At 39.9% G+C, this 27,093-nt stretch overlaps 1 protein-coding gene and 1 long non-coding RNA gene across 4 annotated transcripts in view; one reads left to right on the forward strand and one right to left on the reverse strand.

The window, feature by feature from the left end:
• DNAAF9 (dynein axonemal assembly factor 9) overlaps window positions 1-24,142 on the reverse strand; it is a 177,668-nt gene extending 153,526 nt beyond the window's left edge. For all 3 annotated transcript variants that reach the window (XM_070472353.1, XM_020882894.2, XM_020882893.2), the window contains exons 1-2: window positions 23,734-24,142; window positions 1,692-1,771 (exon numbers count right to left, since the gene is read on the reverse strand). In XM_070472353.1, coding sequence (XP_070328454.1) covers window positions 1,692-1,771; window positions 23,734-23,816 — 163 coding nt within the window. In that variant the 5' untranslated portion in view covers window positions 23,817-24,142. The remainder of the gene's footprint in view (window positions 1-1,691; window positions 1,772-23,733) is intronic.
• Window positions 22,831-26,892, forward strand: LOC139036699 (uncharacterized). Its single transcript, XR_011489532.1, has 2 exons — window positions 22,831-22,923; window positions 25,046-26,892. It is a non-coding gene; the product is annotated as an uncharacterized lncRNA (long non-coding RNA).
• Window positions 26,893-27,093: the final 201 nt, after the last annotated feature.

Below are 27,093 nucleotides of genomic sequence, written 5' to 3' on the forward strand. Positions count from 1 at the left end.
TGGGAGATAGCGAAGGACAGGGAAGCCTGGCCAGCTGCAGTTCACGGGGTCAAAAAGAGTCAGAAATGACTTAGCGACTAAATAGCAACAACATACATATGTCAAAACTTATCACATTGTACACTTTTAATATGTGCAGTTTACTATACATGAATTAATACCACCATAAAACTGTTTTTTAACAAAAGGTTAGCAGAAAATCAGTGAAAACATTTCCTATATCATAAGAACTAAATGGCAAATGCCAAAGTGGAGGGAGTTAAATTAGAGTTGCTAGGAAGGATACTGCAGGGGTTAGAAGGCTAAATTAAACCAACCAACTGACCACGAGATGCTATGATAACTGTAATTACCCCCAAAGGTAGAATTCACTAAACTCCTGAAGTTGTTTAAAAACATACAAGTGCCTCACTGACTTCTGGCTTCACGTTCACATACAACTCTTTGTCCTAGAGGTTTATTAACTTTTTACCTTAAACTTCACACACCCACCTTCAAACATCAATTTCTGCAACATTCATGTTTTCATTTTCATATATATATATGTATATATATATATATGTATCTGGTCTCATGGTATTCTTATACGTTGACCCTTTTCTCAATCCTTTAGTATTCTATATTCAAGTTGCCCACTTGATCAATTTTGTGCTGCCTATTTTTACTAGGTTGAGCCTGAACTAAAAGAAATAATAGCATAAGTACAGTAACAAATAGGTGGTTTTATTCAAAAGTAAATTCATGGCAGAGAGAGCTCCCACCCCCTATACTGGCTGCAGCTAGAAAGAGAATTCAGTGATTGTTGTTTCAGCATTTGAAACCAATGACTGGAATTCTAGGCCCACTGTAAACTATGTCTCTTGACTAAGTGAGTGATGGAGTCAAAATTCAAACCCAAAACCTGCTTGGCTCCAGAATGCATATTTCAAACTCCAGTGTGCACTGTGCACACTGACTCTCGTTAAGTTTAAATGAAAGTGTTAGTAAGTGAAAAAATAAAATTATGTATAGAATATCTGAAGGACAAAAAAGAAAGTGGTTAACTTCTGGTGGGAAGGAAATTAGAAGGCTGACAGACAAACAACCTGACCTAAGCAAGTTTTATGACTCAATACTGTGAATGTAAATGTAAATGAAAATGAGATAAAGAAGGAGATTGATCTAACAAAGAAAAATCTCCAAGATACACTTATCAAGTGAAAATTTTTCAGTTAGGTTAACAACAATATACATAAAATGTTCCCTTTTGTGTTAAAAAAAATACAGTTAATGTTATCTCTTGGAGAGTGGAACTGGTATCTGGGATGATTAGAAAACTTCATTACTGTGCACTGTCTTAATTTCTCTTTCATAATAAAAGAAAGTGTTAATGAATAAATGCCCAATTCTGTCACTCTATGGCCCAAGGCAAGTTGGTTTCATCTCCCAGAGTCTCAGTTTCCTCCCCTTACAAGGGTCACTGTGAGGAGAAATAACATATACAAAGTGCCTGCTCTGTGGCACAGGCTCCCTATTTCACTGATATGTCAGCGGACTTCATTAAAACAGCAACAGATTTCAGGGGAACAAGGGGTGGGAGAAGAATACTAACTCACAGCTTGTCTCACAGTGATGACACTATTATTAATATCTTCCTGTGAACAGAAGCAAGTTGCCCCAGCCCTGAGTCCCAGCCTGTTAAAAACACTGACCTAGGATGCAGAGGATCCCGTCGGGTTGAGACTTGCTGCTCTGGGTCAAGATGCTCTGAACCTGGCGGAGTCGACTGCAGCTGCAATAAGAACAGAAATCAGCTTCCTGAGTGCCAGCACATGAAGGCATGAGGAAGAAAATGACAGCAAGTGATGGAAACTGGTCCCTGTCTAACTTTGATGTCAGAATCATAAAAAGAAATTACGTATTCTTTTTTCTAATATTTTTTGGAAGAGGTTATGCAGAATTGGTCTGAAGACTAAGTCTGAACTGCTGATTATAAATTGTATGGTCAGTGGCTCTCTCATTCAACAAAGGATGGAACCAAAGGCCTTCTCGTAGACAGGACTAGAACCCAGCAGCTGACCAGAAGAACCTCCATTGTCTTAATTTTGAAGATTATCAAAGAAGAGTTTCTACACTAATTTGTCCTAACTGTGTTCCTAACTTATTGATCTGTTAAAAACAAAACCCAAGCAGATAAAGATCAAATTAAGGACCAATGTCATCACAACTATCCCCATAAGTGTGTCAGTACATGGTACTTCTTGCTGTATCATCCTGCCAACTACACCAATTGTCTTGCTGTTCACACTGTTCACTGAACCCAGGGTAAGCAAGGGGTGCATGTGCAAGCCTGAAGAAGACTCAAGGAGCTGTAGGAACTGCAATTCCTGCAGCTGTAGGAACTGTAGCAGCCATGGGGCAGCCACGCTGCATTCTCTCTTGGTTGACCCAGTGGATGCAGCCATAACACAGCCTCAACGGCTTTTCAAGTGGAAATTATACAGGTTTACAAAACAAAAGTGACCCGTGACCAAGTGGGTACATTGTGATGTGCGTGCACAGTGCTATAAGTCATCTCAGCTGTTACATAAACCATATATTTACAAAAGGTGGGGGTGAGACAGCCTGACCACCGCCATCTTGGCTAATTCGCTCTTTCTCTACAAAACTGCTCCAATTCTGTGCAGATCTCTGATTCCACTGATGTTACAGACACGCCCTTCCTTCCAAACAAAGCATAAGAAGAGACATGACTTCCAGACATTGATATCACTTCTAAGGACCCTATGCTTTCCATATCAATCCCTTCTCCCTCCCAGATTCCGAGAGTGGTTCACTTTCCTGCTTGAGACTAATCCTTCCATAGGGTCTGTCCACATCACCTTCTGGTCCAAGATCTGTCTCCACTATTCATCCCTTAAGGCTCTTATATTAATTTTACCCACTACAGTCAACATATTCCCAATCTTTGTTGGGTTTGTTCGGTCACCCAATCGTGTCTGACTCTTTGCAACCCTTGGACGCAGCACACCAGGCCTCCCTGTCCCTCACCATCTCCTGAAGTTTGCCCAAGTTCATGTTCATTGCATCAGTGATGCCATCCAGTCATCTCATCCTCTGACGCCCTCTTCTCCTTCTGCCCTCAATCTTCTCCATCATCAGGGACTTTTCCAATGAGTCAGCTGTTCACATCAGGTGACTAAAATACTGGAGCTTCAGCATCAGTCCTTCCAGTGAGTATTCAGGGTTGATTTCCCTTAAGATTGACTGGTTTGATCTCCTTGCTGTCCAAGGGACTCTGAGGAGTGTTCTCCAGCACCACAGTTTGAAAGCATCAATTCCTTGGCGCTCTCCCTTCTTTACGATCCAGCTCTCACAACTGTACATGACCACTGGGAAGACCATAACCTTGACTATACAGACCTTTGTCAGCAGAGTAATGTCTCTGCTTTTCAACACACTGTCTAGGTTTGTCATAGCTTTCCTGCCAAGAAGCAATCATCTTCTGATTTCATGGCTGTAGTCACCATCCACAATGATTTTAGAGCCCAAGAAGAAATCTGTCACTACTATCATCTTTTCCCCTTCTATTTGCCATGAAGTAATGGGGCCAGATATCATAATCTTAGTTTTTTTAACATTTAGTTTTAAGCTGGCTCCTTCACTCTCCTCCTTCACCCCATCTAAGAGGCTCTTTAGTTCTTTGCTACCTAGAAGCCCTATCACATCATCATTATCTAAGATTCTCCATAAACCTACTACAATAACTGTTCCTGTTCCATCCATAACAGTCAGAATTCATCCTCACTGCTCTGTTCTGGTACACTTGTCCTATACTCACCCAAGCAACAGTATTTCCAGCTAAATAACACCATTTCCCTGTCTTGAATTCCCTTTTCCCCTGTTTTTTCTGATGTTTCCACACACCAAGTTCATGACTTAGTGGTCCTTATCACTATCTTCCCTCAAGATGTTCACCATCTTCTACCAAATACCAAAAGCAGACAAAGACAGCACCAAAAATATAGAAACATACACATAAATATCTATAATGAATACAGATATTGAAATCCTCAATAAAATATTAGTAAATATAATTCAACAACATATAAAAAGAATTACACACTATGGCCAAGAGGGATGAAAGGCTGGAAATCAATCAATATAATCCCTAATCTAACAGGTTAAGGAAGAAAAAAAAAAATCATATAACCATATAATTGATGCAGAAAAATCTAAAAATATTCAACACCAATTCATAATAAAAAAAAAAAACTCAGAAAACTACAAATAGATGAGTTTCCTCAACTTGATAAAGAAAATCAATTTTGGTTGATACCAAAAAAAAAAAAAAAAAAACCCTCCAAAGCAAATTCTGGGATATACTTAATGATTAAAAAAAAAAAAAACAAGGAACAAGAAAAAGATGTATGCTTTCATTAACCTATTCAACATAATCCTGGAAGTTCAAGCCAATGCAACAAGGCAAAAAAAGGAAATAAAAGGTATACAGATAGAAAAGGAAGGTATCAAATTATTTGCAGAGATGACACAATGGCCTATATATAGGGAATTTCACAGAACCTATAAAAAAATCTTAGAATAAGTGAGTTCAACAAAGTCATAATATCAACATATAAAAACCAACTGTATACATGAACACGGGAACCAAAATTAAAAATACAGTATCATTTAAATATAAACCAAACAAAACATGAATAGGATTTACATGCTAAAAAATACAAAACACTGATAAAGGAAACCGAATAAGATCTAAGTAAGTGGAGACACATATTTATGGACTGGAAAACTCAACATAATATATATGTCAATTCTTCTCAAATTTATTTATAAGTTTAACACAAATCCTAGTAAAATCTTAGCAAGATTCTTTATAGACATAGACAAGATCACTCTAAAACTTATAGGGAAAAGCAAAGGAACATTCAAGGATAGCAAAAACTTTTTAGAAAATGAATAATGTGGAAGGAATCACTATGTCTGATGTCAAGACATATTATATAGCTACAGACTGTGGTTCTGGCTATGAGACAGATACATAGATCAATAGAATGAAACAGGAACAACAGAAATAGACCCACAAAAATATAGCCAAGTAATATTTGAGAAAGCGTGGAAAGCAACCCAAGAGAGGAAAAACAGTCTCTTCAATAAATGGCGTTGGAACAACTGGATATCCATAGACAAAAACATGAACCTTAACCTAAACCTTATAACTGGCACAAAAATTAACTCAAAAGAGATCACAGATTTAAAAATCTAAATGTAAAACTTAAATATAAAAAATTTAAATATAAAATCTTTAAAAGAAAAGAGAAGAAAATATCCAGGAGATAGGATTTAATGAAATTCTTAGACTTGATACCAAAAGTAAGATCCATTAAAAATTACATTAGACTTCACCAAAATTTGAAACTTCTGCTTTGTGAAAGACTCTACCGAGAGAATGAAAAGGCAAGCTACAAAATGGGAGAAAATATTTGCAAATCACTTATCTGAAAAAGCAGAATACAAAAAAAAAAAACTCTCAAAACTCAACAGCAAAAAAATACTCCAATTAGAAAATTGGTCAAGGTATAAAGAAAATTTTCTCAAAGTGGATAGAGAAATGTCACATAAACACATGAAAATAGATTCAACATCATTATCCGTTGTTGTTGTTGTTGTTGTTCAGTTGCTAAGTTGTGTCCAACCATTTGCAATCCCATGGACTACAGCACATCAGGCTTCCCCGTCCTTCACTATCTCCTAGAGTTTGCTCTAATTCATGTCCAATGAGTTGATGATGCTATCTAACCATCTCATCCGCTGCTGCCACCTTCTTTTTCCTTCAGTCTTTCCCAGGATCAGGGTCTGTTCTAATGAGTTGGCTCTTTGCATCAGGTGGCCAAAATATTGGAGCTTCAGCTTCGGCATCAATCCTTCTAATGAATATTCATAGTTGATTCCCTTTAGGATTGACTGGTTTGATCTCCTTGCTGTCCAAGGGACTCTTGAAGGTCTTCTCCAGCACCACAATTCAAAAACATCAGTTCCTCGGCACTCAGCCTTCTTTATGTTCCAACTCTCACATCCATACATAACTACTGGAAAAACCATAGCTTTGACTATATGGATCTTTGTTGGCAATACGATGTCTCTGCTTTTTAATATGCCGTCTAGGTTTATCGTAACTTACCTTCCAAGCAGCAAGCGTCTTTCAATTTCATGGCTACACTTACTGTCAGAAGTGATCTTTGGAGCCCAAGAAAATGAAATCTGTCATTGCCTTCACTTTTTCTCTTTCTATTTGCCATGAAGTGATGGGACCTGATGCCATGATTGTCGTTTTTTAAATGTTGAGTTTCAAGCCAGCTTTTTCACTCTCCTCTTTCACCCTCATCAAGAGGTTCTTTAGTTTCTCTTCACTTTCTGCCATTAGAATTGTATCATCTGCATATCTGAGGTTGTTGATATTTCTGCCAGCAATCTTGATTCCAGCTTGTCATTCATCCAGTCCAACATTTCACATGATGTGCTCTGCACAGAAGTTAAATAAACAGGGTGATAATATACAGCCTTGTCGTACTCCTTTCCCAATTTTGAACCAGTCAGTTGTTCCATATTAGGTTCTGATTGTTGCTTCTTGACCCTCAGACAGGTTTCTCAGGAGACAGGTAAGGTGGTCTGGTATTCCCATCACTATAAGAATGTTCCAGTTTGTTGTGATTCACACAGTCAAAGGCTTTATAGCATACTCAATGAAACAGAAGTAGATGTTTTTCTGGAATTCCCTTGCTTCCTCTATGGTCCAATGAATGCTGGCAATTTGATCTCATCGATTAGAGAAGTGCAAATTAAAACCACAATGAGACACTACTATACATCTACTACTAAAATAACAAATAGTGATGATACCAAACGCTGGTGACGATTCAAAGAAATTGAATCACTTGTAGATTTCTGAAGTAAATTAGAGAAGACATCAATAACAGAAACACATTCATATTCCCACATTGGAACTTTATATATAATATTATATATTTAATTTTTATTGGGGTATAATTGACTTACAATGTTGTGTTAATTTCAAATGTAGGGCAAAGTGAATTTGTTACAGAAATACATATATCCACTCTTTGTTAGATTCTTTTCCCATATAGGCCATCACAGAGTATTGAGTAGAGTTCCCTGTGCTATACAGTAGGCTCTTATTAGTTACTGTTTTACATATAGTAGTGCATATGTGTCAATTCCAATCTTCCAATTTATCCCTCCCCTCCAAGGAGCTTTTTTTGAAGAAACAGAAAAATCCATCTAAAATTCGCATGAAATCCCAAGGGACCCAGGATAGACAAAACAGTATCGAAAAAGAAGGATAAGCTAGAAGACATACTTCCTAACTTCAAAAGTCATTACAAAGCTACAATAATCATAACAGTTTGTACTGGCATAAAGAAAGACATATAGAACAATGGGATAGAACAGAGAGCCCAGTAATAAACCCTTTTTGTGACTGGCTTATTTCACTTACTAATAATATAATGTGCTCATGGTCAAATGATTTTTGAGAAATGCACCAAGACTGAGAAAGGAGAGTTTTTTCAACAAATGATTTTGGGAAAACTTTATAGTCATAGGGTAATTATTAATTAAAAAAAAAAAGAATTTGAACTCTGACTTTATACCATACACAAAATTAACTCAGAATAAAGACCTAAATGTAAAACTAAAACTATACAAAATTTTTTAGAAGAAAACATACAGGAAAAGCTTCATAACACTGGATTTGGCAATGATTTCCTGCTATGACACCATAAACACAGACAACAAATGAAAAATATATATATATATAGACTTCATCAAAATTAAAAACTTATGTTTATCAAAGGACACAATTAACAGAGTAAAAAGACAACCCACAGAATGGGAGAAAATATTCACTAATTATGTATCTAAGAAGAGGCTAATATCCAGAATACCTAAAGGACTTCTATAACTCAACCACAAATAACTCAAAATGGGCAAAGAACACGACGAGACATTTCTCCAAATTAGATATCTAAATAGTCAATAAACATATGAAAAGATGAAAGATATTCAACATCACTAATCATCAGGGCAATGCAAATCAAACCCACAAAGAGATATTACTGCCACACAAATTAACATGGCTACTATCAAAAAAGCAGAAGACATAAAGTTTAGCAAGGAAAAGGAGAAATCAGAACCTCTGTACTTCATCAGTAGAAATGTAAAATATTACATTTGCTATGGAAAACAGTACAGTGTTCCTCAGAAAATTAAACACAGAATTAATTACCAAATGATCCAACAACTGCACTTCTGGGTATATACTCCAAAGAAACAAAAGCAAGACTCAAAGAGATATCTGTACACCCATGATCACAGCAGCATTATTCACAATAGTCAAAAGGTAAAAGCAACCCAAGTGTCTATGTGTGCTAAGTCACTTCAGTTGTGTGTGACTCTGTGTGACCCTATCGACTGTAGCCTGCCAGACTCCTCTGTCCAAGGGATTATCCAGGCAAGAACACTGGAGTGGGCTGCCATCCCCTCTTCAGGGGATCTTTCCAACCTAGGGATTGAATACATGTCTCTCATTTCTCCTGCATAGGCAGGCGGGTTTCTTACCACTAGTGCCACCTGATAAACTGTGGTATATACATACAATGGAATATCACTCAATCTTAAAAAGGACAGAAATTCTGACACATGATAATACATGAATAAGCCTTAAAGACGTTACAGTAAGTGAAATAAGCCAGTCCCAAAAGGACAAATATTGTATGATTCCATTTTTATGAGGTACTTAAAATAGACAAATTCACAAAGACAGAAAGTAGAATGGTGGTTGCCAGGGGGTGAAGGGGTGAGGTGGAGGAAAGGAGTGGGGAGTTATTGCTTAACAGGTACCAGAGTTTCAGTTCTGCAAGATGAAGAGTTCTGTGGATGGTGAATGTAGCACAATAAGGTAAAAATACTTAATGCCACTAAACTGTACACTTAAAACAGTTTAGATGGTAAATTTTATGCATATTCCGCTATAGTTTAAAGAAGCCAATATTACATAAAACAGAAAAAACAGAGAGGGAGAACACTTGTAATGAAGAATAGTCAGTCAGTGCAACTTATTAACCTCAATCTGATTTAAACAAAACCAACCAACCAACCCAAGGGAAACATCTATAAGACATCTGACAAAAAGAGTATTCGTTGGAACTATATTACATCTAAATAGAATATTATTATCTATTATCCAGGGCATATTCAAATTTACTACCAATTTTCTTAGCTGAGATAATATTATGGTGGTTACATAGTAGAATGTTCTTTTTCTTAGCAGATGCATGAGGCAGTATTTAGGAGTGAAGTGCCATGATGTCTGCAAATTGAAGAGTTTAACAGAAAAAAAGAATGAAAAGAAAAGAAAAGGTAAAGACAATACACACAGGCAAAGAATCAAAACTACTAAATCTAAGTGATGGGTATATTCTTGCACTATTCTTTCATTTCTTCTGTATTGTTTGAACATTTTCATAATAAAAATCTGGGGTTGGAGGTAAGGGGGAACATGTGGAGTAACGCAGGGTTTTGGAAGTAGCAGAATTTAAACTGCAAGATAAGGGGGTACTCTTTCTGCCCCTTCTGATGCCTATGTCAGAAGCTTTCTCTATCTTCTTTATACTTTAATAAAACTTTATTACACAAAACATAAATAAATAAACTGCAAGATGATTAACATTAAAGTAAGAAAACTCTATCCCTGGGAAATGGTTGCCTATCCATCCCCACTTTCTCATGTTTGATAGAAGATTCATCTTGCAATCATTCTCTGCACTAGAAAGATTTCATTAAGTTGGTCCTTTAGTCCATTTCCCAATCCTGGCTAACTACCAAAGTTACCAAGAGCTCTTGAGATTTCAAACTCAGAACCAGCCAGTGACAAAAAGCATTAACAGGTCATGTGACCAGGAGAAGCCAGTTCCCCAACTACTGCCATGGGAAGCCAAGACAGGGGCAAAAAGAGGTTTTTTTTTGCCAAATCAAGTAGAAGCAAATATAATGTAGGAAGATCTTTCTCTTCCCAGAGTAAAACATTAATAATATTTTCTTGCAAAATGGGTAGATCTAAATTTAGTTCTTTTTTTCCTTTGAACATTTTCTTGCTTCCCAAATTTAACTGTTGACTAGAATTTTTGACTATTATTTATCACTGAACCATTAAACTTTTCATTTACTGAAGTATTTATCTATTTTTAAAAAACCTGTTTAAAAAAAATTTTAAAAACCTGTTAAGTATAAAGAAAACCACAATATTCATATTCCAAGCACTCCGAATTAACCTACATTAGTGCCTTTTTCAGATATGTAAAGTATTAATTTATTATCCTTTTTTACTTAAAAATCGGAACAATACACACAAAACTTAAGTTTTCACTATTCCCCACCCCCAGAGGTCACCATTATGAGTTTTCTTTGTATCCATCCAGTCTTTTTTCCCTTGTTTTCAGTAGAAATTTTCAAACACACACCAAACCCAGCAATAGCACTGCCCTGTAGCTTTCAGGGCTACCTGAACAAAAGCTAGCACATCCTGAGTAGAAGGCCTGTGGTCACCTACAATGTTACAAAGTTCCTCCTTTAGAATACCTGCAGAGGGTCACAAGACATGACTTAGTGACTAAACAACAACAATGAATGGACAGCAGACCCAGTAATACAGTTTTTATGAAATATGCCGCTTGTATACTATACTATACTTCTCACTTTCATTGGATTCAGGCTCAAAATCTAGACATGACAGATGACATGGCAAAAACAAGACCTAAACAGAAACAGTCTGCCCAGATCACAAGGCTGAGTAAAGATTAACAGCATCAAAAACTGAGTGACCAAGTATCCTGGCTCTGAACTTTTTCTTTCTAATATACCTCACTGATTTTCTGACAACAAAGTTAGCCTCAGATACAGTATTTTTGAATTCTAAACAATCACCTCTGTTCTCCCCACCGTCCATTTTATAGTTAATAGTTAGTTCACTGCTCACTGCCGTTATAACAATTACTATATATATAGCTAAGTATATTTTGTTTGTGTTTCATTATCATGGTTCCCTGGAAGTGGGAGAAATTCTGCAATTTTTATTTTTGTCTGTTTTTCTTCATAATTTATCCTTTTTGATTTTTAAAATCAAACTATTAAAACATGAATATATTCTCCTTATAGTCTATATGCTTTGTGTTTTGGATGTTTTACAAAGTGAATTCTCATACCAATCTGAATCACTTCATCCTATAAAACTGCTACGAACAATCTGATATAATATAGTTAATACACAGTTTGGATGAGTTTTTTGGGGAGAGAGTTGTTTCTCACTTCATTGTTTTTACATAAAATCAAAATAATGAGATATGTAACTGCTCTGCAATGTGCTTTTTTAACTTAACACTGTACCTCAAGATCTTTCCAAGATAGTAAATAGAACACAACCTCACTTTTAAAACTTTTGTACTATATCCTTTTGCTTTTATTTAACAAGACACTATGATTGAACATTCATGATTTTTATTATTTTTGCAAACGGCAAACAATGTTTCAATGAACAACCTTATAAAGCCATCTTTGGCACAAGTCTAAAAAAAAAAAGCTGGCTTAAAACTCAATACTCAGAAAACTAATATCATGGCATCCAGTCTCACTTCATGGCAAACAGACGGGGCGAAAGGAGAAACAGGGACGGATTTTATTTTCTTGGGCTCCAAAATCACTGCAGACTGTGACTGCAGCCACAGAATTAAAAGATGCTTGCTCCTTGTAAGAACAGCTAAGACAAACCTATATAGTGTATTAAAAAGCAGATACATCACTCTGCTGACAAAGAGCTGTATAGTCAAAGCTATGGTTTTTCCAGTAGTCATGTACAGATGTGAGAGCTGAACCATAAAGAAGACTGAGCACCAAAGAACTGATGTTATTGAACTGTGGTGCTAGAGAAGACTCTTAAGAGTCCCTTGGACGGCAAGGAGATCAAATCCTTGCAATTCTAAAGGAAATCAACCCTCAATATTCATTGGAAGGACTGATGCTGAAGCTGAAGCTCCAGTACTCTGGCCACCTGATGCAAAGAGTTGACTCACTGGAAAAGATCCTGATGCTGGTAAAGACTGAGGGCAGGAGGAGAAGGGGGCAAGAAAGGATGAGATGGTTGGATGGCATCATCAACACAATGGACATGAGTCTGAGTAAACTCCAGGAGATAGTGAAGGACAGGGAAGCCTTGTGTGCTGCAGTCCATAGGGTGGAAAACAGTCAGACAAGACCTACCTACTGAACAACAACAAAGTTTCTGCAAGGCAGAGACTAGTATCGCCAGGTTAAGAGGTATCTGCATTTAAAATTTTGATAAATTTTGCTAAATTGTTTTCTTAAAACATCCGTCTATAATATACCAGAATACCTGTTTCCCCATAACTTCTAAACCATGTATTACCACTCTTGAACTATTAATGTAATAGTTAGAAGTGTCCTTGGCAGACAGTTGTCCCTTGATATCCATGAAGGATTGATTCCAGGAACCCCTTGGATACTAAATCTGCAGATATTCAAGTCCCTTAAATAAAATGGCACAGTATTTACATTATAACCTATGCACATTATCTGGTATATTTTTTAACAATTTTACTTATTTACTAGTTTTTGGCTATGCTAGGTCTCCACTGCTGCACAGGAGCTAGTCTTCACTGCAGTGTGTCAGCTTCTCACTGCAGTGGCTTCTCTTGTTGTGGAGCACAAGCTCTAGGGCATGCGGGCTTCAGTAGTTGCAGCACATCAGTTCAATAGTTGCAGTTCCCATGCTCTAGAGAACAGGCTCAATAGCCGTGGTCCACAGGCTCAGCTGCTCTGTGGCATGGCAGATCATCCTGGACTGGGGAGCAAACCCATGTCTCCTGAATTGACGGGCAGATTCATCAACACTGAGCCACCAAGGAAGCTCCCCAGTATATTTTATATCATCTCTAGATTACTTAACCTAATATAAGTGCTATGTGAATGGTTGTAAATACAATGTAAATGGTACATAAATAGTTGCTAGTGTGTGGCAAATTCAAGTTTTGCTTTTTGGAACTTTCTCAAATTAAAAAATATATTTTTGATTTGAGTGGTTGCATCCATGGATGCAGAACCTGTGGATCCGAAGGGCTGGCTGTACCATTACTTCATTTAGGATTTTTGCAGTTGTTATTTTCCTTTGTAATCTCGTTGTCAAACACCAGGATCATGCTAGCATCCAAGAACAAGTGAGAAAGCTTTCTGAGGTATATAATTCATTCGGCATGCTTTCCATTTTTATCTTCCTTAGTAACATACACTATGCCTCTTCTCTACCATAGCAACCAATCATGAGTCACCCAGGAGCAAGCCAGCCCAGCTGGAGTCCTTTCCAGGAATTTTCTGCTTTAGATGTAGAAGAGAAATGGCCTCTAGGGTCACAGTTCCGGAAGAATGTGGATTTGGGGCTATATGGATAGAGGCAACTATTTTGATAGCAGAGTCCCAGTTCCTGAGGCCCTATTTCTTGCAACTCTTCCTATCTTGTCTCAGTTCAGTTTAGTCACTCAGTCGCATCTGACTCTTTGTGACCCCATGGACTGCAGCATGCCAGGCCTCCCTGTCCATCACCAACTCCCGGAGTTTACTCAAACTCATGTTGGTGACACCATCCAATCATCTTCCGTCGTCCCCTTCTCCTCCCACCTTCAATCTTTCCCAGCATCAGGGACTTTTCAAATGAGTCAGTTCTTCTCATCAGGTGGCCAAAGTATTGGAGTTTCAGCTTCACTGTCACTCCTTCCAATGAATATTCAGGACTGATTTCCTTTTGGATAGACTGGTTGGATCTACTTGCTATCCAGAGGACTCTTAGGAGTCTTCTTGAACACCACAGTTCAAAAGCATCAATACTTTGGCGCTCAGCTTTCTTTATAGTCCAACTCTCACATCCACACATGACTACTGAAAAAACCATAGCTTTGATTAGACAGACCTTTGTTGGCAAAGTAATGTCTCTGCTTTTTAATATGCTGTCTAGGTTGGTCATAACTTTTCTTCCAAAGAGCAAGAGTCTTTTAATTTCATGGCTTCAGTCACCATCTGCTTGTCTATCTCCCCACTATTCCTTCCAGTCAAGTAGCCAATAACATTTATTTCCTTTTTTACTTTACTCTTTTGAGTTGGGTTTCTGTCACTTGAAACAGAAAACATTCTTATTACAAAATCAGTATCAGGAAATGTTCAGGATTAAACCATACTAATGTCTATAACTTACTTTGAAAAGCATTAAAATATAGGATGAATTGATGGGTGAATATCAGGATGACTATAAGGCAAACAGAGCAAATAATCTAGGTGTGAATATACATGAATGTCCACTGAAAAATTCTTTCAACTTATTTGTATTTATGAACAGTTTTCATGATAAAATATTGGAGGGAAATCAACAACACAAGTTAACACAAGTCATATCAGCATTAATTCAGACTTCAGGCAATGATTACAACAAGCTACTGTAGGACTACTAAGAAAAGGGTTTAAGGTTTAAGAAAGCTAGCCCTACATTAAAGTGGCAATTATTTATTCTCTCTGTGAAACAGACTTGGAAGAAAGGCAAGAAGACAGGATGTGTCTCAAGTCAATAAATGTCCTTTCCCACTGAATTCCTTTCTGGAGCAACAACTTGCAATGGAACAAACAAAGCCAACATTACTGCTGTCATGACCAATACATGGTTAAACAGTGACCATAAAGTGACTCAAACTGAAGGAACACACACACACATACATGTGAGCATGCATGAGTGAGAAATGTGTTGGCATCACCTGACTATTCAGAGACTTGAATTTTCTCCCAGCATTTTTTCATATAGTTCATCAGACCCATTAGTAATTCTAAGCAATATAACTTTCATTCCACATAGCTATTAATATCTGCCTGTGATAGAGACAGTTTCCTAATCCATATGCATTCTCCCGTTCTTTTTTTACTAATAGTATTCCAACTTGGAGCAACAATAGGCACAGCTTCTCTACTTCTAGACCTGACCAATGAGACATGCAAAAGCCATCAGGTGGAGGCTCCTGGGAAAGCTTTCTGAAGAGAAGGAACTGACACAACTAAGGAAAGCTGCCTTCTTGCCTGATAGATCTGATAGCTGGAGCTCCTGCAGTCATTCTGTGACTGGAGTTATAGAAAAAATGGAACCCATTTGCTAAATACAGACACAGAAGAGGCTGGTTCCCTGATGACTTGATACTAGGAGTAGCCTGCCCTCCTCCAGACAGGTATCTTTTGCAAGAGAGACTAAACCTCAAAGTTAAGTCATTATTGTTAACTATCTTTTACCAGCTGCCAAATACAGTTCCTAATAGGTCCTGATAGGATTGATGCTTTTGAACTGTGGTGTTGGAGAAGAGTCTTGAGAGTCCCTTGGACTGCAAGGAGATCAAACCAGTCAACCCTGAAAAAAATCAGTCCTGAATATTCATTGGAAGGACTGATGCTGAAGCTGAAGCTCTAATACTTTGGCCACCTGATGCAAAGAGCTGACTCACTGGAAAAGGCCCTGATGCTGAGAAAGACAGAAGGCAGGAGGAGAAGGGGATGAAAGAGGACGAGATGGTTGCATGGCATCACCGACTCAATGGACAGGAGTATAAGCAAGCTCTGGGAGATGGTGAAGGACAGGAAAGCCTGGAGTGCTTCAGTCCATGAAATCATAAAGAGTCAGACATGACTGAGTGACTGAACAACAGATAGGTCACCTTATCTAAAATGGTTAAAACTTGCACCCAACTGGAATTCATGTCTAGACCCATTTCACAAATTGGGGTATATAAGACTCTCTACAAGCTAAATATTAGAACTTCAGAAAATGCTACCCACCACAAATGGAAAAATGGTATCTCAAAGTCTATCAGTACACTCCACTGAAAGAATATATTGTTTTCCTTTTCTCCATCCTTCTCTGAGCATTTCCACACACAATCTGCTCTTTGGAAAGTCAGTTCACAGGTCTTCATTCAGAAGGCATCCATAATTACTTTCCCGCATTTCTTTGACTATTAAAAGCACGCCAAAATATAAATGCAATGTTGAGTCCTGACATGAATCTTGGAATAGAAAAAAGACATTAGTGGAAAAACTGGGCAAATCCAAATGAAGTTTGGAGTAATAAACTCCAAGTAAACAAAAATTTACTTAGTAAACTAATATGAAATACAAATATTAATTTCTTAGCTTTGATAAATGCACCATGTCAACCTTAGAGGAAGCAGGTCATATAGGAACACTGTACACCATATTTGCAACTCGCCTATAAATATTATTTCAAATAAGAAGCTTAAAACAAAAAACAGGCCAAATCAGCTAACTTTCCCTCAAACCAGGGTTCAAAATCACAGATGTTGTTTAGTCACTAAGTCACGTCTAACTCTTTTGTGATCCCAGGGACTATAGCCTGCCAGGCTCCTCCTCTGTCCATGGGATTTTTCCAGGCAAGAATACTGAAGTGGGTTGCCATTTCCTTCTCTAGGGGATTTTCCTGATCCAGGCATCAAACCCACATCTCCTGCACTGACAGGCAGATTCTTTACCACTGAGCCACCAATGAAGCCCCAAATTACAGATAACAGTTTTAAATACCCAAGTCACGAACTACTTTTTCTTTTCTTCTTAATTTCAGGGCAAAACAACAATATGCAAGCTGTGGAACTCTTGAGGACATCTGCATCTCATTTACTCCCCATCTCCAAAAATCAGACCATCACAGAAGAGCCCAAGAGCTAGGAAACACTGTTAAAATACTACGCACTATTGATGCAACAACACAGACATCTCAAACATACGTGAAAATAAGCAGACATAAGGCTTGCTTTTGAAAATGTCGCTTTTACAAAAGACCTACCCGTTTTCAGTAACTGAAAGAAATTTGAAGAGGGTTTTTGCTTTTATGAAAAAAAGATGAAAAACAAAGATAGCCACCATCTGTTTTACAGTGGAGCAATGAGAGTGGCAATGCCAAGATTGTTCCTGGTAACTACACTCAGCATCTCAGCAACAGCTTTGAACCGTGTCTGTGAGCATCTCTGCTTTATCCTGATTTATTTTGTGCCTCTGTTGGCAAGATGTGTTTTAAAGTAATTGTTTCTTCACTTTATGCCATTTCAGTTTACAAAGTTTCCCTGGGAAGGCCCTATTTTCTAAGAACTGGGTGAAATCCATACATAGTCCTCCACCCTTGGTTCAGAAATAAGGTCATAAGAAAATAAGTAAGCAAACCCTTTTTACTTCTATAAGCACCAAACCAAGCCTCCCTGGCCAGCATCCCAGTAAGTACACTGAAGGTGAAACTTGACATCTTCATACATACAAGGTCATATTTTGCTCTGCATTTTGAGTTCTCCTAAAGCAGGACAGTGAAAATTTTTATTTTCTTGGGCTCCAAAATCACTGAGGATGGTGAGTGCAGCCGTGAAATTAAAAGATGCTGGCTCCTTGGAAGAAAAGCTATGGCAAACTTAGTCAGCATACTAAAAAGCAGAAACGTTACTTTGCCGACAAAGGTCGGTATAATCAAAGCAATGGTTTTTCCAGTAGTCATGTAGAGATGTCAGAATTGGACCATAAAGAAGGATGAGCATCGAAGAACTGATGCTTTCAAACTGCAGTGCTGGAGAAGACTCTTTGAGAGTCCATTAGGCTGCAAGGAGATCAAATCAGTTAATCCTAAAGGAAATCAATCCTGAATATCCATTGGAAGGACTGAGCTGAAGCTGAAGCTCCAATACTTTGGCCACCTGATGCAAAGAGCCGACTCACTGGAAAAGGTCCCGATGCTGGGGAAGATAAGAAGGCAAGAGGAGAAGGAGATGACAGAGGATGAGATGGTTGGATGGCATCACCAACTCAATGGACATAAGTCTGAGCAAGCTCTGGGAGATGGTGAAGGCTGCTATGTTGCAGTCCATGATGTTGCAAAAAGTTGGATACAACTGTCCATACAAATGGATAATTACTATTTCTGTAGATCTGTAAACCCAAAAGAGAACCATGGGTACTGGCCAATAAACATCACCTGAAGAGATAATCTGCCTCTGTGAGGCTTTACTTAAGCCCTCTCAGTAGAACATCACTATGGTTAACCACTTTCCCACCATTTAGCTTACAACTGAGAGTCTTCATTCTCTGAACACCCATAGTCCACAGTTTCACCTATAATTATTCTCTAGTCATTCAACAAATAATTAGTGCAAGCAGTGTTTCACAACAGCTAACAACAGCAGTTCACATTTACTGAGTACTGATGATGTGCCAGACACTGACCTAAGCACTAGGGCAAGCAATGTGGGAAATGGCAACAAAAAAATGGTCCCAACTCTTTGGTAATTTTCAGGAGCCAACAAAGAAGGCCCTTTCTTATGAGCCCTTTAACAAGGAAGAAATCTCACCTATACATGGTATAGAACTCCAGCACAGGAGCTCCCTGGTCAGACTTTTTGCTAAAGCACACCCCATTCAGTGACTCAAAAAGGGTGCATGGAAAGTCAAACTATGAGATCCTGCATGTGTGAAATGTTTTTATCCCTCCCTCACCTGCCTGAGAATTTGGTTGGATACAGAATTCTGAGTGGGAATCTATTTTCTTTTAGTAAGCACTATTTGCTCCATTATCCTCTAGCGTCCAATCTTATGATTCCTGACTCTATGTGATTTGTAGATATTCTTTTCTCTTTATAGTGCTCAAGAATTTCATGATGCTGTGCCACTCATGCATATTTTAAAATTAATTGTGCTGGATTTTTGGAGGGTTGTTTTAATCTGGAAACACAGGCTTTTTGAGAAACTGTATTTTATATTGGATGATTTCTTCATCCCAACAAATAATAACCACTCACTATCCCTTCTTGTTACCGACATCTACAGTAGGTCACTCAGTCCTCCACATTCTCTCAAGATTTTGGCTTCTGGATCATTGTCTCTTTGCTATTATTACTCCCAACTTAATTCATGATGTTCTCAATATGCACTGATCATCTACTATCCTTTCCTCCCAGTTCTTTTACTCCTATCTTCCAATGATGTCCTCTATCCCAGGGGTCCCCAACCCCTGGGTGACAAACCGGTACTGGTCTATGGCTTGTTAGGAACCAGGCTGCATAGCAAGAGATGAGTCATGAGCAAATGAAGCCTCATGTGTATTAAAAGCCACTCTCCATTGCTAGCATTACTGGAGCTCGAAACCTACTGCACTTGAATCATTCCAAAACCATTCTCTCCACCCCCAACTCTGGTCTTCTATGAAACCAGTCCCTGGTGCCAAAAAGACTGGAGACCCCTGCTCTATCCTACCTCAGCCACTCCCTCCCCCACTGCCCACATCCAAGGAGCTCAATACATCTCAAGGTAAAACATTCAACATGGTAACTGGGTCTCATCTTAAATTTAACCAAATGGGTACTTGGTGCTGTCTGGCAACCCAAAAATATTTCCTTATTTGTCTCATTTTCCCCCACTCTCCTGGATGAATTTCACATCTGCTTTCTCCTCAAACTTCCAACACCTACCTCTCTCACTCTTCATTTTTAGCTGAAGACCTTCCTTCTTATTTAACTGAAAGTATGAAGTAATAAGAAGAGAACTTTCACTCTGTCCCATTACCAAGCTAACAATGCACCAGTACTTGGGTCAGTATAATCACCACGTATCTAGCTTGAGGCCAATATATCCATTTATACAACCTAGACTCCATTCCCTCTCTCTACTCAAGGACTTCACCCCTTCATTTGTCCCTTCTCTCTTTTAATCATCAATTTGTCTCTCTGTACTCCAAAATCCTGTTAACTTACAAACATGCTATCTGCCCACCTAAAAACAAAAAGAATTCTAACATTTTCATGCTCCTCCAGCCACAGCCCTATTACTCTGCCCTCCCTTAGAACAATCCTTGAAATAACATCACTATAACTTTTTATACTCACTGTCTTCAGTTCCTCTCCTAGTTTCTACTGAATCCACTACGCCAAAACTGTTCTTGTCAAGGTCATCAATGACCACCGTATTACCAAATCTAATTGTCTATTCTAACATTTATCATTAGACCATGACTGTCCTTGATTCTTCCCTTATCTCAGGAGGTATGAATCCATTTTCCCTCAAAATCTGGAAGACATTGGTACACTGTCTTTTCTACACGGGAAAGCCCAAAGTTTTGACACTGGTCCTCTTCTCTATCTATGTTTACTCCCTGGGTTTCTATCCAGTCTTATAAGCTTAAAAAAAAACTTGGAGTCATCAGTAATATGAGTGGTAGTTCCAATCTCTCTTCTAAACTCCAGACTAATATACCCAACTGCTAATGCAGTATCTCCACTTTGATGTCAATTAGGAAACTCAAAATGAACAAGGCCAAAATTGAACCCTTTTTCCACAAGCCTACTCTTATTCCAGTACTTCCAATATCAGTAACTGGCAACTCCATTCTTCCTACTGCTGAGTCTCAAAACTACCTTTGCCTTCTAACATTATTGTTCCCTCAGCCCTATTTCATCCCCAAGACTTATTTAGCACCTCTCTGTATTATGATTTTTACTGTTTTTCTCTCTCTCCACTTACAAAAAAAGCTCTTGGAGGGTAGAGACCTGCCTCATCTGTCTGAATTCACAAGATCCAGCACAGTGTATGTTGGAATTTGCATAAAGAAACAGTGAAATTTAAACTGTTAAACAAGTCCAAAGCAGGATCAGATTCCTCTGCAGGAAAAGATCTTAAGTACGAAAGCATATTTCAGCTATTTCCATTGGTCCCTTAGTACAAACAAAGATAGTTATTTTGTTGGTAAAGAGTCCACCTGCAATGCAGGAGACCCACGTTCCATTCCTGGGTTGGTAAGATTTGCTGGAAAAGGGACAGGCTAACCACTCCAGTATTCTTGGGCTTCCCTTGTGGCCAGCTGGTAAAGAATCCACCTCCAATGCAGGAGACCTGGATTTGATCCCTGGGTTGGGAAGATCCCCTGGAGAAGGGAAAGGCTGCCCACTCCAGTATTCTGGTCTGGAGAATTCCACAGACTGTATAGTCAAACACGACTGAGCGACTTTCACTTCAGTTATTTTAATAACTCCAAAATCTCAGTGGCTTGAAAATAGGCTTATTTCTTGCTCAGTCTACATGTCAAAGATAGATCATCTGGAAGCTAGCTGGTTCCCAGATTGAGACTAGTCACCATCTGGAGCACACAATCACCAAAAGAGGGAAAGAGAGTGGCAAGTTACACACCAGAAACTTTTACCATGAAGGGATACACATCATTCCTGTGCACATTTCACTAACCAAAAGCAACTAACAAGGCCCTACCCAACTTCAAGGAGGCAAGCAAGTACAAGTGTACCATGTGCCCAGGAGACAGAAACCCAAGATATTTGATGGACAGCACTGATGACCACCATGAGTAGCTTCTAGATCTAAGCAACAACATTTTAACTTATGATCTCTATTCCTAGCCTGTGAAGATTAACTCCATTGCTAGAAAAGTGCCACTCACTTGCAAAGTACCATCTATGGGTCTTTAGGAATGTAACTTCACCAGTCAGGCCTGCCTCTTTAATCACTCAGGAGTCGGAGCGTAGCAAAGAGGCCCAAATATGGGTGATAGCAAAGTACTGAGAACAAACCTGGTAGGAACATTCAGTGTCATAATCAGGGAAAGGCCTGACTGAATGAATAAGAGAAGTATGTTTAGTTAAAAACGGCAGGGAAAGCAGGGAAACTGATCAAATTTCTTTTACCAGAGGTATACAACCACCAGGCCTTGAGGTTCCTGGTACTATCCTTGTCTGAAGACTAAAAAGTTTCACTCAAACCACATGGCAGAAAATTCGAAATTTGAATATGATTAGTAAAGTTAGCGAACATTAATGTTTTTAACAAAAGAAACACTACTTACCAGGAAAAAAAAAAAAAAAGCATGCTGCCATGCTACTAGAAGCAAGGAAAGGAAGCAGTTATTTCAGAGGTGGATTTTACTGGGAAGCTCTTTTTTCCTTAAAAGACTCCAGACTTCAAAGCTCAAGATGATAGGAACAAACTCCAAGTCTACAAAGGCCTTGGACTTGAAGGGTGGCTGCCCAAGTTCTAAGTATCCAGCGCAGTTTCTATTGTATTTAACATTCAAATACTTTGTAACAGTGAAACTGGCTGCCAGAAACGTTAAAACAGACTGGAGATGGTTACCATAAGCAGCTAAACAATTGGAACCGTAAAGCCCAATGGAATTCCACTGAAGAGCAGAGGAGGAATCCAAATATGTCACCTGTCACCAGCCAAATCAGAAGCATTTAGGACTCCCAAATGAAACCAAGGGTATCTAGTCCCACCTCCTCTATCCTTTATTCAACAAACATGTGTTAGTAGCTGAGGTGGAAGAAGGAATGTCAGTAAAGTAGGAGAAGGACATGATTCTACGATTTAGCTCTTATTCGTCACGAATCTGGTGGAGCTAAAACAAAAAACAAACAAACAAAAATAACAAAGGGATAAAAAACATTTTCGAGCAAAAATTTAAAAATACAATGCCTTAAATACCATAATAAAGATATAGGAAAGGCTGTTTTTACAGGTAAGTTGAAAACCTTCTTTCAAAGGAACACTATTTGCTCTGCTAAAGAGCTAGAATCGGGGAAAAAGCAAACAAAACAAACAAAAACCCTCTTCTTGTTTAATGACAATTTAGCAGAACCAAAGCCCATTTCTCTCTCTTCCTCCTTTCTTCTCAACGGTCTCTGCCACAACCCCTCCGTTATTCCATCATCCACACTTCGCTGGCGGCCCCAACTCAGTTCCATCACACAAGATACCAAGACTATCAAGGTCAGTCCCAAAAGCACAGAGAGCAGAGAGTAGAAATAAACCTTCATATACAGAAAGGGGGTGGGGACCCTCCCTAGACTGAGGCACCCCGAGGCCTTTATCTCTAGGTTCTGTGGCCTGGGGTCCGCAGCTTTCGGGGATTCTGATCCCCTTTCCCTACGCAGTTCGTTTTCACCTCCTGCGCCCCTAATGACCTCCACCTCTCCTCAATCTGAGCTCCTCAGCATGGAGTGAGGGAGCGACTCAGAACAGGGCAGGGGGAAGTGCGGAAACGCGCAGTATGGAAGATGCGGTCCGGGTGGGTGTTTGTGTAGAGGGAGCGAGGGGACAGATGCAATGCAGAGGAAAGATTCTAAACGAGACCCCCTCCTTCAGGGGAGCAAGACAGGTCAGCCATTTCTAGGTAGACCAATATGGGGTTCTATACAGGGGAGCTATTGTGAGGGGACATCTCCAATGATGGCCATTTCTGGGAGAAATATTCTCCGGGGAAGGCAAGTGAGCTAATCAGCCACTGTGCAGGTCCTCGATAAGTGATTCTTTTCAGGGGGAAATGTTCTGTGGGGGTGGGGATGTCATAGCAAGGGGGATCTTCACAGGGGATCCGTTATGGGGTTGTCGACAAGGAAGCCATTGTGGGAGCCTCGGCACCAGGCGCCGTTCCTCGGGAAACGTTCCTCAGGAAACTGTTCAGGGAAAAACCGGCCGCTAGGAAGCCATATCGGACCACGCCCTTCGGCGAGCGGCGTCGCCAGACCCCAACAGCCCGCAACCCCTTGCCCGCCCCTTTGAGGCCTCGTCCCCCTGTACCTGACGGAGGGCGACCCTCGGCCAGGGCCGCCGAGGGAGCGCGCCCGGGTCAGCCCCACCCGGTGCGGGGGATACGCGTCCATTGCAGTCGACAGTGGACGAGGACCGAGCCGCTGCGAGGGTCGCTCAAGCCTGAGGGGCGGCTTCAGGCCCACTTCTGCCAGGCGGGGCGGCGGGGCGTGCCGGGTGGGCGGGGGGCGCAGCGTGCAGGAGCACGGCGGGGGCGGAGCCCGAATCGCGCAAAGGGCGCGGATGTGGGCGTCTGCAGTGGGTGGGGGGCGGGCACAGGGCCGCAGGGCCGAGTCGTCCTTAAGCTTCGAGGCGGTTGCCCAGAGTTAAGGCTACCACGCCGCCGCTCTGCCCTGTCTTCTGGGCCCGCATCGTGGAGTCGGACTCTGCGGCGCTGCCAGCCACGCACACAGGCGCTCTCGGGGGCGGGGCCTCGTTCCGCCCTGCCCCGCTCAGCCGCCTACGGCCTCCAGCAAAACCTTCAGAAGCTGTGGCACCTCGCCGGCGCGGGGGCAGACTCGATTGCCGCCTGGATGCTCGGATCTCGTACCCCGGTCTCCCAGGAGGGTACCTTGCTGCGGTTTCTACGCCTGCTGCTAATCAACTACACATCCTCCCTTCAAACATTCAGCCGATTTCTAGCCGACCTCGGGTTAGCAATGCGCGCCTAGCCTTGCACAGACGTTAGGGGCTCACAGGGGCCCAGAGGATCCCTGCCTTTTACAGTTCAGATTGTAAGTCGACCCGTTTCCGACTGCAGGGCCATGTGTAAGAAAGCAAATCCCACCGAGCCTCAGTCTTCTGTATAATTGACAAGAGTTTCCAGGCATCGTATATATAGGATATAATTAATGATTTTGTCCTGCGTCATATATTGAGTTTTCAGGATGCCCTAAATGTCCTATATCCGTCTTTTTACAGTCAGGTGGGCTTCCGTGGTGGTTCAGGCGGTAAAGAATCTGACTGCAATGTAGGAGACCCGGGTTCCATTCCTGAGTTGGGAAGATACCCTCGAGAAGGAAATGGCTACCCACTCCTGTATTCTTGCCTGGAGAATCCCTTGGTGAGAGGAGCCCGGCGGGCTACAGCCCATGGGGTCGCAAAGAGTCCGATAGGACTGAGCGACTAACACCCCTTTAACACTTCTTTCTGACACAATATTTTGTTCTTAAATTACTAGCTGAAAATCCTTCCTCTACAAATAAAAGATTTGGACAATCTCTATGGTGTCTCCAATGAGTTTAGCTGAGGGAACACCAAAAGAAGGAACTAAAATTTTAAAGTACTTGTTTTTCATATTCAGGAAAAGAAAAGATTTTCTGGCTCAAGTTCCAAGTCCTGAACTAGAAATCACTTCACATCAGTACACCGGCTCTGCAAACCAGCCAATCAGCAACAGCCTCACTCCAGTGGCTTCTGAAAATCAGCCAGTCAACAACAGTTTCACTCCAGTACCTAGGCTTCTGAAAGTGGCTAAATCAAAGTCAGCCTAAATCAATGTCAGCCTCAGCCAATCATTGACAGCTCTATGCTTCTAGGCGACAACCAATCAGCAAGTGTCTCACTGCGGGGACCAGGCTTCTGAAGGTTTAGTAGATCCTCGGCAGCGTTACTCTTATAACCGTGCGAGGAAGCTGGAACTCAAGTCTCTGTACGCTCATGCTTCTGAAATACCGCCAGTCCCTGAAAGCAAGCTTCCCAAAACATTGTATAAGATCCGTTATGACTTTGTTAAGCGAAACTGTTCCTTACAAGTGCAGTTCTTTGTAGGCAGACCGTTCACCATTGAGTTCAATTTGCTTTTCGTAAATTCAAGTTCCAAACGCTTTCATGACTCAATTCCCACGTACGGGTTTGGAGTTTGTGACAGATGCAATAATGCAGATATTAGATTCATTAAATACAATTTTTTCAATTTTTGCATTGGTCACTAGTATCAATGCTTTTTGTTTTACAATGCAATCGGTTTATAAACAAAGCTGTGCAATCATTTTAGCTGTACCATGATCATTTTAGAACATTTCCAGCTCTCCAAAAAGAAACCTTATACCTTTTAGTTGTCACTCCCCCATTTCTTCCCAACTATCCCAGCCCTAGGCAACCACTAATTTCTCTCTCTGTCTCTGGATTTGCCTATTTTGAACGTTTCATATAAATGAAATCATACAGTATGTAGCCCTTTGTGTCCAACTCTTCATTTAGCATAGTGTTTGCAAGGCTCATTCGTGTTGTAGTATGTACAAGGGTTTCATTTCTATGGTTGAATACTACTCTTATTACATGGATATTACATCTTTCTTATCCATTTATCAGTTGATGGACATTTGGGTTCTTTCCACTTTTTACTTTTTTTTTAGCGAATGCTGCTGTGAACATTCATGTACAAGTTTTTTGGTGGGTATGTGATTTCAAGTCTCTTGGGAATAAAACTTAGGAGTGGAATTGCTGGGTAATTTTACTTACCTTTGGAGGAATTTTCAAACTGTTTTCCAAAGCAGTTGTACCACTTAGACGGTAAAGAATCTGCCTGCAATGTGGGAGATCTGGGTTCCATCCCTGGGTTGGGGAGATTCCCTGGAGGAGAGCATGACAACCCACTCCAGTATTCTTGCCTTGGAGAATCAGTGTGAACAGAGGAGCCTGGCAGGCTACAGTTCATGGGGTTGCAAAGAGTTGGACACAACTGAGCAACTAAGCACAGCGCACAATTCTTTATTTATCCTAAATACAAGTCTCTTATTAGATCTACAATTTGCAAAAGTTTTGTCACACTCTGTGGGTTGTCTTTTCACATCTCATGGTGTCCTGTGAACCACATAATTTTTAATTTTGTTGATATCGAATTTATCTATTTTGTCTTTTTTGCTTGTGCTTTTGGTGTCATATCTAAGAAACCATTGCCTAATCCAGGGATTTATCCCTGACATTTTCTTCTGAGTTAGTAGTTTTGGCTCTTATATATATGTATTTGATCCATTTGATATGGAAATTTTGTGTTTGATGTGAGGTAGAGGTTCAGCTTCATTCTTGTGGCTATCTAGTTGCCTCAGCACCATTTCTTTTCCCATTAAGTTGTCTTGTCACCCTTGTTGAAAATAAAATGTATTACCTCTTTTTTAATTTGCTATATTAAACCTCTAAATGCCAAAATGCAAGTGTGAATTTCATGATAAGTTTTCCGAACAGTGGACATTATCAAATGAGGAAAAAGTCCTCTTGAAGCTCTCTGTGGGGTATGCAAATGTTCATTCAATATTTAAAATGATAGAAAGTCTGACATAAGCCAGCATATAATAACAGCTAAGCATAAAAGATGTGCAATTTCTTCAACTTGAATCATAGAAAGTGATA

This window comes from Odocoileus virginianus, chromosome 9 (genome assembly GCF_023699985.2).
Source record: "Odocoileus virginianus isolate 20LAN1187 ecotype Illinois chromosome 9, Ovbor_1.2, whole genome shotgun sequence".
NCBI lineage: Eukaryota > Metazoa > Chordata > Mammalia > Artiodactyla > Cervidae > Odocoileus > Odocoileus virginianus.